This window comes from Python bivittatus, unplaced genomic scaffold (genome assembly GCF_059951505.1).
Source record: "Python bivittatus isolate LINGU-HERP-01145 unplaced genomic scaffold, Pbiv_v1 ctg000020_np1212, whole genome shotgun sequence".
Taxonomy (NCBI): Eukaryota; Metazoa; Chordata; class Lepidosauria; order Squamata; family Pythonidae; genus Python; species Python bivittatus.
The window spans coordinates 119,526,093-119,539,274 of record NW_028277030.1 but is presented as its reverse complement, the minus strand read 5'-3'; the positions used below and the strand labels follow the sequence as shown (position 1 = coordinate 119,539,274).

Here is a 13,182-nt window from a genome sequence, read left to right as displayed (position 1 = left end):
AAAACTGCCTCTGCTAGGAACTGATGGTCGAATGCTATGTTCGCTAAAGAGTGGCATTTCCCACCCACTTCCTAGAAATAGGAGCTAGTCACTACAGCTGCAGAATGAAATAAGGATTCTTTGACCAGCAAGTGCACTGGCTATTTTCTGCTCCACAGAGCCTTGAATATTTCAACCAGTAAGGTGGCTGAGCTAGCAACAAAATGAACTTTTGTGTGTACATGTGTGTACACGTGCATATTTATCCACCTACTCCCATTTCATTCACAACCTAAAACTGCTACATCCGAAACTCTGGACAAAAAGCTAGTCGGTGGTGTGGATTTTTATTCTTACATCTTTTCATAACATCTTCTGAACTGATGCTACAATAACACTTATAAAGCAAATAAAGTGTGAGATACATGATTTCATTTGCTTGCTTTAAAAATCTTCTGCAAGCAGATCCTAAAGCATTCAAACTAAATAGAACGTACTGCAGATGCACAGACTGAGCAAAGCTGAAAGCAGGTAAACGTAGTACTATGCACTGATAAGAATATAAACCAAGCCCTTATTTGATTTCATTAAAAACTAAAAACAAAACAAAACAGCCTCAGAAAAATGTTAAGACCTAAGAGAAAACCTATTTGGGAGATTACAGGTTTTTATCTTCCCACCTACCCACCCTTGAATCCCGATTCAATTCTATTCCAGTAGAAGATTCCTCTTCTTTCAGAATATAGAGTGATATCCTAAAGACAATGTCCTAAGTAATTGTTTTAGTAAAACTTTTATTCCTTAAAATTGGTTTGTAGTAACTATGCAAGAAATAATTCTACAGAATTGAGAAATCACACTCCTTACTCAAAACCAATTCTTCTAAAGCTAGACAGACATTTTTTAAGAGAGTTGATTAAAAAAAACAAAAACAAGGTAGGTTCTTTCAGAATCTGCAGTCATTTGGCTGTCCCCTTATGACATTATTTTTAAACGGTTTCTACTGGATAATGCTGCTGGTGGAAGTTGTTTCAACATTCAAATAATCAAAGGTTCATCTTATTTACTACAACGTTAATAGTTTCAGCTTCATATTCTTTTCCAGTTTTCTTCAACCTAAAAAATTAGGATATCTGGGGCACTTACAAAGTAAGTGTAGAGTACAATAGTTTGCTGTTGATTTTGGATGTGCGTGTGCATATGTGGGTGCTCACATATACAAACACAACACACACAAACACACACTATTCTTTCAATATAACTAAGGCATTTCTACTTTTACATTTAATGAATTTAATGAAGATTGCAAATTAGTGTCAGCTAAGACACCCAGCTAAGACACCCATAATGTGCTTCATGCTCTTAAAGTAGCAGTGGAAGAGTTTTATTCTGTAGAGTTCATCTGCAGATGAGAGCATCATCTGGTAGTGGAATAGATTTCACCTCTCTTCTTCAGGGCCTTCTCTAAATCCACTCTAAAGAACTATGGAATCCTCTAAAGAAATCTATGGGATGTGAGTGGATGCAGCAAGGTGGAAAAGAAGGGGCAGTCCCATTGCATCAATATATAAAATCAGAATTAAGAAGCAAATAAACGTCACTTGAGACATGCATCCTCTGAATTATGATTCTTAAACAGCTGAAACAGTACCTTCCATTCATAGGGCAAAAGTTGGGGGGAACCCAACTGCAAAACTACCAAAAGACATAACAAAGAGAACTCCTAAAAATGAGGTTGGAGGAGGAGAACATTCCAAAGAAGAATGAACATACTCAATTGCCACATTCCACTGTCAGACTGTAAAAAATGGAAAACTACAAAATATTTCTCAGCATCAAAAAAAGAATAGAAAGCATTGTTCTACAGAGATTCCCACACAAGAAATTCAAAGTGTACAGTTATTCAAGAAGAGTTACCCTGAATAGATTTTGTTTACTTTCAACAGCATGATGGGGCTCATTATACGACCCCTCATTGGTTAAGCTTCCCACGTGAACAGTCCGGGAAACAGTATCCTCAGCCTCAGCCGGTCCTGTTGACCTTCAGTGATGTCACCATGCAGGCATAAGCAATTATCTACAAAACATTACTTCACCATGACATTCATGATATCCAACGGATGAGAAGCAGAAAGAGATATATTCTTAGGGAAGATGACACAGAAACAGCAGCAAGGGCAGAAAACTTCAACAATGTGAATGTTTACATATTAAGGATTTGAAGGGAGAAGGAGAATTTACTCTCTTAAAAACATTGTTTTTATCTGAAAATTAGAAAGGGCATATATTCTACAGAATCCTAATTTAAACATCAGATAATAAATTTAATTTACCATAGATAAGACCAGATACACATTTCAGCTTAAAGCACTGATGAAAGAAATCTGTGGCCATCCAGAGATTGCTAAACTACAATTCCCAACATCCCAAGTTAGTGTGGCCAATGGTGAGAGATGCTGGGGTTGTAGTTCTGCAACATTTGCAGTATTCTAAACTGCATTAAACCAAAATCAAATAAATTACATTATGGTTTGCTGTGATACATGCATCTGCCTCACAAACTGTTCTAGTTCATGCATGCACACTTATGTCAACACAACAAGTATTTATGAATTACTGAAGGGCTATAAGTTCCAAGTTTCTATCTTAATGTGATGGAATGGTGTTATGAAGGCCACGCTCAGGGAGATAAGCGTTTCCCTAGCCCTCAAAAGGAGCGTGGGAAGTTTAAGAAGATGAGATTGGCACCACCCTAAGGAATTCACGGTGTTGTGGCTTGCTGGTTTGGGAACTTAGGTTCAGTCTGGAGAGATTTCTGTCTTGAGGTGGAAGCTAATAAACGCAACAGAACTGTATTTGTACTGTCTCATGGAGTTCTTTGGGCTGAACCTGACACTTAAGTATTAACAAGGTTTCTCTGTCTTGACTGTCTTGCAGTAAGAATAACAGCATACTCAACATATTATGAATCCTTCTGCTTACAGCCTTCCTCAATTTGTAGTCTATGGCATCCAGAGGTCATCAGGTTGGGAAGTTTAGCCTACGTACAGGTCACAGGGTAGCATTAGCAGAAGGTCTGATGAAGTCTGATGTGATACCTGAAGGGGAACAACTACTTCCCCAAGGCATGCAGTTAAGTACAAATATTTCTATTTCCCCACTACATGGGTTGTTACTGAAAAATCCCTAGTTTTGTCATGAAAACAAGCAGAATTGGTAAGAGGTCCACAAGGAGGCTATGAAAACATCATCTGGCCTCAAGCCAATAAAACCTTATGACAAATCAGTGGCTGAGAGCTTCTGAGCTGCAGTCTAGAATGTACAGGAAGCCTTGGTCATCAAAAGACTGACTTGTGATTTTACAGATCAGACTGTTTGACCTCAGTGGTTTAGATTTCCTTTCTTTTGCAAGACAACTAATTTCAAGCTTTTAAACTTACAATATACTTTCCTTAGTAGCAGAATTATTCATGTCAAATTATCTGTTATTATACATGCAACTCCTAGGACCTTAGGATATGCTATAAATATGTAAGTACTCATCAGTTTATCCTCCCAAATCTTCAAAATATTTCTTTTACACCTCTCATGTATTAATAAAACATAAAAGGGAAATTATAAAATTGGCTCTGGCTTAGTGGTGAAATGGTTCATAATTCTCTGGTTCATCTTTCTGCCCTGGGTTCTGTGGGGGTGTATTATACAAGCAATATTTTCTCAAGTTTAGATCTCTGCCTGTTCCCATCTGTAATGCAGAATTAATTAGTCTGATTTATTTTACAGGTATGTGGTAACTGCTTCAGAATTCAAAGACTTGGACCACAAAGATAAAGTACTATACAGAATGCTACAACATGGCTATTGGCCATGCTACCTGGGAATTGTCCCAATACATCCAGAGGACATGATGCTGAAGAGGACTGCCCAGTGGGATATCCATCTATATTACTTCACACATCTCCAAATATTACATCCTCAAACACCGACCAAAAAACCTTTACAGTTTATGACACAACATTGAATAAGATGATTGATTTATCAGTGTTGGTAATGCTCTGGCTAGCAGCACCTGTGATTTTGACTTTCAAAATCCTTCATAGCTTTGGGCTACCGTATCAGAAGGACTGCCTCTTTACATACGTGGCTAATCAACTACTAGAATTGGGGTTATAGCTTCTCATAAACAGGCTTTTTCAGTGGTAGCCTTCCAACTGTGGAACGTCTCAACTGTACAGAGTCTACCAAATACCTACTTTGTAGGACTATTTCAGTCTAGATTTTAAAAGTAAAACTTAGAATAATCTATCACCCAGCTGGGTTTATTTTTTCAGCCCTTTGGAGACATTTATCACATTTAATATATAATTTTTATTTTATTGCATTCTACAGATCTTATTAGAATTTGTTAGCCTGTCTTGTGTCCGTTGGTTATGTGATGTTTATAGGATGGAAAAAAAAAAACAAAAAAAACCCCCAAATATTGTCTGATTATTATTCAAATTCTTTTTACCTGGTGATTCTCAGCCTGAAAGTTAGTCACTGCAGCAAAACAAAACTTGCAGCATCTTTAAGACTAAGAGATTTATTATAGCATTAACTTTCCCCCCTCATTATACGCCATAATGACAAAGTAAAATAAAGATGTCCTCCAGTCAAGCTTAATTCCTTGTCTCTACATGGACATGTCAGAGGAATTTTCTTGGCAAAAATACATTGCCTTCTTCCAGGATGTTCTTTGTTTTTATTTCCCAGTATGCTTACAGCCTTAAAATTCTTTGTATTCTCCCATTAAAGTATTAACCAGATCCAAACCTGCTTAGTTTCAGAACCCAGAGAAGATCAGCCAGGTGCTCCCACCTGCTGAGATATATCACAATAAAAGTCTTCATTTTTAAGATGCCACAGGAGTCTTTGTTTTTTATGCCTGCTACCAAGTATGCCAGCTACCCAACATGAAATCCTAAATCAATAGCTATTGCAGCTATAAGCATTTCAGATAGATATTCCACTATTGTGTGGTATTGCTTTCTTGAGCCACTAGGTCCCTAAGAGCATCAAAAACAAATACAAATCCAGCACTGCAAATCTCTAATTGTCATTTGGGATGTTTTATGTGGATTAATAAGACTCTGCTGCCATTCTTGTAAAAAAGGAGGGAATCTGAAAGGTTTGATATAATTCTAATGGACTTTCTAATTAATGACTGGGTTCTTGCAATTTTCCCAAAGGCCCTGCTATTTTTTTAGATGTTTAATTAATGCTTTGGCTGTTAAAACAAAGCATTTGCAGTAAGAACTGCTCTAGAGAAAGGTTGACAGTATGATTGTAACATGTGCTAAAGAACTTTAAATAACAGATTAAATTACCCTATTAATATTTTCATTGCTACTGAGCTACTAGCCAAATGCCCAGTTCTATATATGTTATATTTTGATTCTTTTTGTCTTTAAGAATAACATCTTATTACCCAAACCATATATTGTCGCAATTCATGTATTAGACCCTCATATAAATCTTTGAAGTCCTGCTGCCAGCATAAAAATTCTGATTACAGGCCTGATTCTGTGTATTCAAACGTTCTCAAACTATTTACAGAAAGTCCAATGAATTAATTTGCACACAGCACATAAGCCTGCACTTCAGGAGATGATGATGGCCCTAACTTAAATGGCTTTAAAAAGGAGTATGTTTCTCAATGTTTACTTGACATTGAACTAGAAGCAGCTTGCCTCTTAGTACCAATCTATGAGTGAAATATGAGTGAAGAGGACTAAATACTTAAATCCTGCTATTGACTGGCCACTGTGGGACATAAGGTAAAGGTTTCTATTAGCCCTTTCAAAGGTGGTGCTTTTCCAAAGTGTTGGGACTTCAACATTCATACAGCTAGGCTGGCTGAGGAATTATGGAAGTTGGGGATCTAACAGAAATGCACTTGACCCACCCAGATTAGAAAAGGCAGATTAAGACAGATTCTGAATATGATGAGGCAGAATTCTTTTTATGAGTTGTATTTGATGCTACTCAGATGTGCAATTATTAAGGAAGTGAGTCATGGACTGCATAACCAGCTTTCAAGTACATTTTGGCTAAATCTTTTTTGATCCTAGTAGCATCATAACTATGAATGTCTTCATTTAAAGCATTATGGCACAATACTAGATTAATTTACTGAGAGGATATCACTTAGGGGCCCATAGCATTATAATGTAAAAGGAAGTCAAACTGCAAGAATCAATGGCAATTCACCAGTCATTCCAGGAGCTCTGGATGAAAAAGCTGTAGTTGGGATTTATTTATTTTGCTCCCCTTGCCTCCAAGTAGATGCATCCCAGCAAGGGGGAGAGAGACATCCTTCCCTAGTCTCCTGTACTCCCAAATTATTCAGTCATTCCTTGCAAACGTTTTAGTTTAAAGGACTTCTTTCAGGACAGAAAGCAGTGGTCTACAAGAAAGAGACAAGATGCCTTCCTACCATAGTAGATGATGCCATTATTCACCAATCAGAGAAGCAGTTCTGGTTGCCCATTCACCAATGAGAACCAACAGGCAACTCAAAAGTCAGCCCAGGCATTGGGAACCAAAAATGTACAGTGCAAACTGTTAGTTTTCACTGTAAGGCCAGAGTTGGACCATCACATTAACAGAGCTGTTTGCAATGTCTTTTAATTGGAGCTGTGCAGGGAAAACAAGGGGAAGCAGGTTCATTCTGAAAGCTGTAGCAAGACAGCAAATGAGGCGATTAGTACAAGCTGCTGTAGTGAGATTTCTCAACAAACAGAATCTTGAATAATTCAACATGTGCAAGTGAGCATAAAAACAACTAAAGGTTTAGAACACACTCTAAGCTGAACTTATTTTTTTTTCTTCAACACAATCCTTGTCTGGCTCTACTTGATCAGAAAGGTACTTACCTGTCCGGCAGTGTCATATAGACCGAGAAGATATTGCTTGCCCCCAACTGTCACACTGACTGGAAAAAGAAAGAGAGAATGAAGTGGGGAAGGGGGACTGGCACATATGGTCTCTTCTCTCTAGAAGAGGAGAAGCAAAGGAGCAATTTCAATCATTCACCATGGTTCAGTGGCAAATGAGTGGGGGGGGGGAATCAAGCATTGAAAATATAAAACTATACAAACACTACTAGCTTCTCTGATGGCAGGAAAGAGAACAAAAACGCTTTTTCAATGTCACAACATAGTCCAGAAAAGATGCCCCGAGTACATGTGTTTCTTGGCACCCATTAACAAGCATGGCTCACAACAGGGTCAAACTACTCCAACTGATTGCAAAGGGGTGGGGGTGGGGGGTCCTAAAGAAACATTTTCCCTCAAGTTCATAAAGATTTTTGTCACAATATGGCAAAGTCCATCTTACCATGGCTAAAGATCTTTTCTGCTTTCGTAATAACATTTACCACTTTGCTCTCTCTTCCAGGTGGTTTGTCACTGGGGAGGGGCGGGATATTTCTGGTTCACAACAAACTTGAGTACAGTTGAAAGATCCCATCACTTGTCCCACCTGCCGTAACTAACACGTCAAACATAATGCAGAGAGAAGGAAGCCCTCCAAGATGGGGAGAGGGTTTGAGGGGGGACGCCGTAAATAAACCATTTTGAGGGAACTGCCACAAAGTGTCCCGGTAGCAAAAGACGATTCAAACCATTACACATTCCAGCTTGACTTTCCCTAACTCGCTGCCCCCCAGATATGCTCAAACTCGATTGAGAGGGCTACACATCTGGAAGGCTCCCAGTTGGGGAAGGCTGACCCGGGTTTTCGCTGAAGGGCGGCAGATCGAGAGAAATGAGGAAGAGGGGGAGAGAGGAAGACGCGAAGCTGGGGGGAGCAAAGTTTTTGCTGAAGTTCCTGCTTTGCTGCTTTTCCTGCTAAGGGGCGGGAGCGAGCAAGACGGCCGGGGAGAGGCAATAGGGGGGAGGGGGCTACGAGGAAAGGTGGTAGTGAGACACTTACTCAGCACTTGCAAACGAAACACGTTTGTTCGTCCCCCTTACCTGCGTAATGGTCAAAGACTGTGGGCACGTACTCCTCCGGGAACGCGTCGTTGGCATAGCTCATGAGCAGGCAAGTTTTGCCCACCGCTCCGTCGCCGATCACCACGCACTTCAGCATGACTGTCGCCGCCGCCCCCGTCCCGTTGGCCATGATGAGGTTTCCGAGCCGATCGTCATTTTAGAGAGAGGGAGAGCCAAGCGGGAAAAGGCGGCCGGGGGGAGGGGGAGCGAGGACTGGGGCCGTTTACGCGCCGAGCCGGGAAAGGCGACGCGCCTTGGGTGGCATTTCGAGCTCAGCCAGTCCGGAGTTGTGTAGCTTTAGACTGCGCCTGGCAGCCGGGCTTGGCTGGGTCGCCTGTTTCAGCAGGCGCCACAAATCACTGAAGATGGCATTTCTTCTGTCCCTCGCCGTGGTCGAAGTCCTCCTCCTCCTCCTCCTCCTCCGCCAAATTTGGCTGGCAGGGATTTTCCTCCCCTGCTCTCGCCCCAGTGAGGCGCGATGACACAGTCTTTCATAAGACCAGCAGCAGCAGCGCGCCTGGAAGAGGAACTTAGAGCAGCCAAACCCGCACCGAGACGGGCACCACTTTCGTCCAGCTCCTCCTCCTCCTCCTCCTCTTCTTCCCCCTCCTCTTAGAATCCAAACTGCTTCGCGTGTGCCGGGTAAACCCTCCCCCCCCTTCCCTCCGTCCGTCGCTCTCCGAGGGGAGGAGGAAGAGAGGAAGGCCCAGACTTCCTTCCAAAGCGAGGGTGGGAGTGGGACCCCGCTTTACAGTACTTTCCTTCAGATCCCTCCCCCCTCCTCTCCCCTCCCCCCCCCGGCTCCAGGCACCACTTTCCCAAACGCGCAGAAAGCAGAAAAATAACGAGGCAGCCCCACCACCTCCGGCTCGCTTGAGAGGAGAAAGGAGGAGCGATGCCAAATACTGTAGCTACAGAACAGCTGAGGGCTCCTCTCCAAAGAGCCTGCAGCGCCGAGAAACGTCCACGGCTTTTGCAAAGTGCCTCCCTGGCTTGAGCGATGATGTAAATAATCAAGATATACTAATAATTGAATATGATCCAGGCCCCGCCCCCGCTCCATCCCCAGAGGCACAGTATTATTTTTTGCACTTTCTATTGGTAAAATGTTTTCGAAATCATTCTTGATTGTGAGTGACGAATTGCTGCTACGATTCTTTCCTCCTATTGGTTAGGTGCAGAGGGGGGTTATATAAAATTATATGTATTTGGAAGCGCTTTTTAAAAATTGAACACTGAGTTTTAAACGATATGATCAGGAAAATATCAATGTCAGTTTAAAATTCTTTAGATAGCAGTATCAGCAAAATGGAATTGATGTTAGCAAAGTTGTTCTATTTTTGTACACTAACTTTTCATATTTTATGCCAACTCGAACATATTTATTTTCATAACAGCACTGTGTGATAAAATCAGGCTGTGAGATAGGTCACTTAGGAACCTTTATTGCTAAGCAGAAAATCTAATGCAGCTGTCCTCCAAAGTGATACCATCTAGGGTAGCTGGTGGGGGGTGGGGAGAGAGAGTGAGAATAGTAATCTAAGACATCAATTTATAGGTATAGTCCCTCAATTTATTTATTAATAATTTTACACTGCCCCCTCAAACAACTCTAGGCAGTGAACAGAAGAATTTTAAATAGCAATCTCCCCAGAGAATAATTCAAAACAATAAATAACACAGACTAAAATAAATGCAGATGGTCACCCCCCCCATACTCTCTAGAGATTAAAAGTTGCCAAAAGACTGCTTAAAAAGAAAAGTTTTTTTTAAAAAGTTTTCTGACAGCCAGAAGTGAGGGGGCCAAGCATATATCTGGAGTCAGTGTATTCCATAGTGTAGGGGCCACTATTGAAAAGCCTTGCCCTTCTTTCTCACATCCTCTCACCTTATGTGGGATTGAGATCCTAAGCAGGTCCTCTCTAGATGGCCTGACAGAATGGGTAGAATCATTACCACAAGACAGTGGTAACACAAGGTAACACATCTGGGAGCCCTCAGGTTGGGAAAGGCTGTTCTGGTCAAAATCTCTAAGATCCAGTTTCATCATTCAGCCCACCAATTTTTAAAAAATTTAAGATAGACCCAATCTTTATATCAGGAATCTCCCAACAATCAGACTATAAAATGATTGGCCTAGCATCACCTTGTCACCTTCATGGCTAAGAAGGAGATATGAACATGTGTCTTTAGTCTAGTGTTTCCTAACCTTGGCAACTTCCAAATATGTTGACTTCAGCTCCCAGAATCTCCCACCCAGCATGGCCACTGCAGAGAGTTCTGGGAGTTAAAGTTCTCGCATCTGGACGTTGCTAAGATTAGGAAAATCATCTCAAGCCCTTATCTAACCACATTCACTAAACCATTGTCAGCTTTCTGCATCTACCCTGCATTAGCAACACTCACCTGTAGTACATTCCAAAATAAAAATAAATTGATTGTAAACATGTTCTCATGATGCAATCCATGGATTGGTTCAACAGGCCCAGATTCTTGGCTAGTAACATGGTGAATTAAGAACATTGTCCCTGGGTGCGCATATGGAAATGGAAGAGGTCTCTGGCCATTTTTTCTGACTGTTGATGACATCAGACAGGGCAGTGACTAAATCTAACATACAGGAATAACATTGCTAACCTCCTGTTAAGTGCCAGTCCATAAGTCCCTCATTTCAACTCCTTGAAGAAAATTGAGAATAGTGGCATTCACTAAAGCATGGTTCCAGGGATGGCATCATTGTGAGCACTCGCTCTTTGCTGTTTTATCAGAAAGCAGGAAATTTGGACTAACTAGTGGCAGAACTCTTCTTATGTTCTCATGGAAGCAAACAAATTCCAAAAAAGAAGCAGTATAACAACATATCTTGCTTTAGATTCCTGAAAAAGAATTACAGTACAACAAAAAACATGGCTCCACTTTTAACTAACTTCATCTCAAAACTCTCTTTGTCCACATTTAGACTTTCTAAAATTATCTCTTTCCTGCCCCTCTTGTTAACCCAACAGTGTCATTTCCCACCCCACAGGCATGGGAAAGAGTTTTCAAGCCATTAAAGAACATTAATATTCTTTGTTTAATCCCTGACCATCCATTAGTTGCCTAGCGATAGGCTGTTTCACAGTAATGAAGACGACCAAACTCATAACAGTGTTATGAGCAAGCTCATGGGGCACTATGCACTTTGCATAGTGGAGAATTGAAGTTTGTTGACTAAACTGTTGTATATCTTGCAATGCCAAAAATTACAGCAGCGCTTAAATAATAATGAAACAGAAGTACAGGACACAACAAAATGCCACTAAAAAATTAACAGGTGCAAAAGAGTTAAAAGATTTAAAAGCTAGGGAAAATAAGAGAACTGGCACTGAAACTCCAGTAAAACAGAATATTTTACATAAATATGGAGCTGAAAATTGGTTGCTGAATGCAATAAAAGCACCATATGATGGAAGTGAAGCATGCATGAAGTAAATGGAATGCTTAACAAATCTTTCGATACTGAGCAGGGAGTAAGGCATGGATGTGTGGGTAAGGAATGCTGGTGGTGTGTTGACTGAGGATATACATGTTCTTGTGTGCAGGTGCTGTGTGGTTGGTGGAAAACCTTAATGGTTTACAGCATGTTAGATTGTATGATGCAGTGAAGAGTATGGATCTGAAAATTAATGTATCAAAGACCAAGGTAGTTGTGTTTGACAGGGAAGATGGGGTGATTTGTTGCAAGTTATGCATAAATGATGAAAAATTAGAGCAAGTAGGTGTATTTTTGTGCCTTGGTGGAATGTTTACTAAGGATGGGGAAATGGAGAAATTTTAAGATGTGCAACGCTAGTAGAAATGTAGTGGATAGTATGTGGGCTATTGTAAGGAACAGATATTTGCTGTAAGAAGCAAAAATAACTGTAGATAAGAGGGTGTCTCTCACCACTTCATATATGGAAGGGAGAGGTGAGTATGTCAGGAGGACCATAAAAGTAAATTGGATGCAGTGGAAATAGGGTACTTAAGAAGAGTGTGTTAAAAGAAGAAATATGGTCAAGAAGGAATGGGTGCTGAATGAATGTGGACTGCATATAAGAGTAACCAGTACAAAACAGTGGTTTGGTTATGTAGAGAGAATGAATGAGAATCAAACTGCAAAAAATATATGAAGGAAGAGTGAATAAATCAAGAATAGGAAGACAGAGAAAGTTGTAGCTGGACAGAATTGATGACATCCTCAGAAAGAGAAAGGGGTTTAACATACACAGGCAATGTATGAATCACTGTATGGATGCAGTGGAAGCAAGGATGGCTTACAAGGATAGAAAAGTATGATGAGATATAGAGTAAATAGTTTTTATATGATGTTATAATATAATATGATGTTGGAGTAAATAGTTTTGATGGTGTTTCCTTTTCTTTTTATTATCTCATGCCTTTAATTCCCTTGGTTACTGGGGGGGGGGGTTCTTTTTTTTTTTTTTTGCCCTTTGCATAATGTTCCTTACCCTGATAGGTAATAGTGTGATGATATGTATGTATATGTATGATATGTATGTACCAAGCAAGTCACCCTGGGGAGGTCACTCAACTTTGCAGATCAGATGCTTTTCAGCAGAAATATTACTAGAATGTGACAGATTTGTCAGAATGAAGAAAAACAAATGTTATCATGCACACTCTACTCCTTCCATACACACGTACAACATTGCAACACACGTACAAAAAGGGTGGGGCTTATATCGTGAGAGTCATTTTTCTGTTTGCCCCCCTCACCCACTCCATGGATAGCAATGCTATTGAGAGGGGTCTCTCCCTGTTTGCTGTCTGTCTTACAGGATAATAAGGGAAGCAAAATTTTTGTAGGAGAACTCTGTAGAGTTTGATTCATATGAGGAAAGATTGTTAAGCAAATATCTGAGTCTCATGCTGTGAAGTTTTGGAAAGTAAGCAAACAACGGTTTGAACTGAGCTGAGATGAAATCTAGATTTGATAACAGCAAAGCTTTTGGACAGCCTTCAAAGGCAGCTCCAGAGAGCACTTACTGCAATAATCCACATTACCAAAGCACGGGTAACTAAGGCTCAGTTGTCTCTGTCCAGAAAAAATTGCAGTCAGTCCTCACTGTGATGGGGGCCAGGTCTTTAGGCTCTTTAAATAGCGTAATTAAGTTTATCTACCTGT

At 40.5% G+C, this 13,182-nt stretch overlaps 1 protein-coding gene across 5 annotated transcripts in view; it reads right to left on the bottom strand.

The window, feature by feature from the left end:
- The window catches only part of RHOQ (ras homolog family member Q), a 34,837-nt gene extending 25,749 nt beyond the window's left edge, over positions 1 to 9,088 (bottom strand). Inside the window, exons 1-2 of one of the 5 annotated variants that reach the window (XM_088147853.1) lie at positions 7,995 to 9,088; positions 6,894 to 6,952 (exon numbers count right to left, since the gene is read on the bottom strand). In XM_088147853.1, the coding sequence (XP_088003979.1) occupies positions 6,894 to 6,952; positions 7,995 to 8,145 (210 nt within the window). In that variant the 5' untranslated portion in view covers positions 8,146 to 9,088. The remainder of the gene's footprint in view (positions 1 to 6,893; positions 6,953 to 7,994) is intronic. The other 4 variants (XM_088147873.1, XM_007436503.3, XM_015889504.3 and 1 more) reach the window with 4 other exon arrangements.
- Positions 9,089 to 13,182: the final 4,094 nt, after the last annotated feature.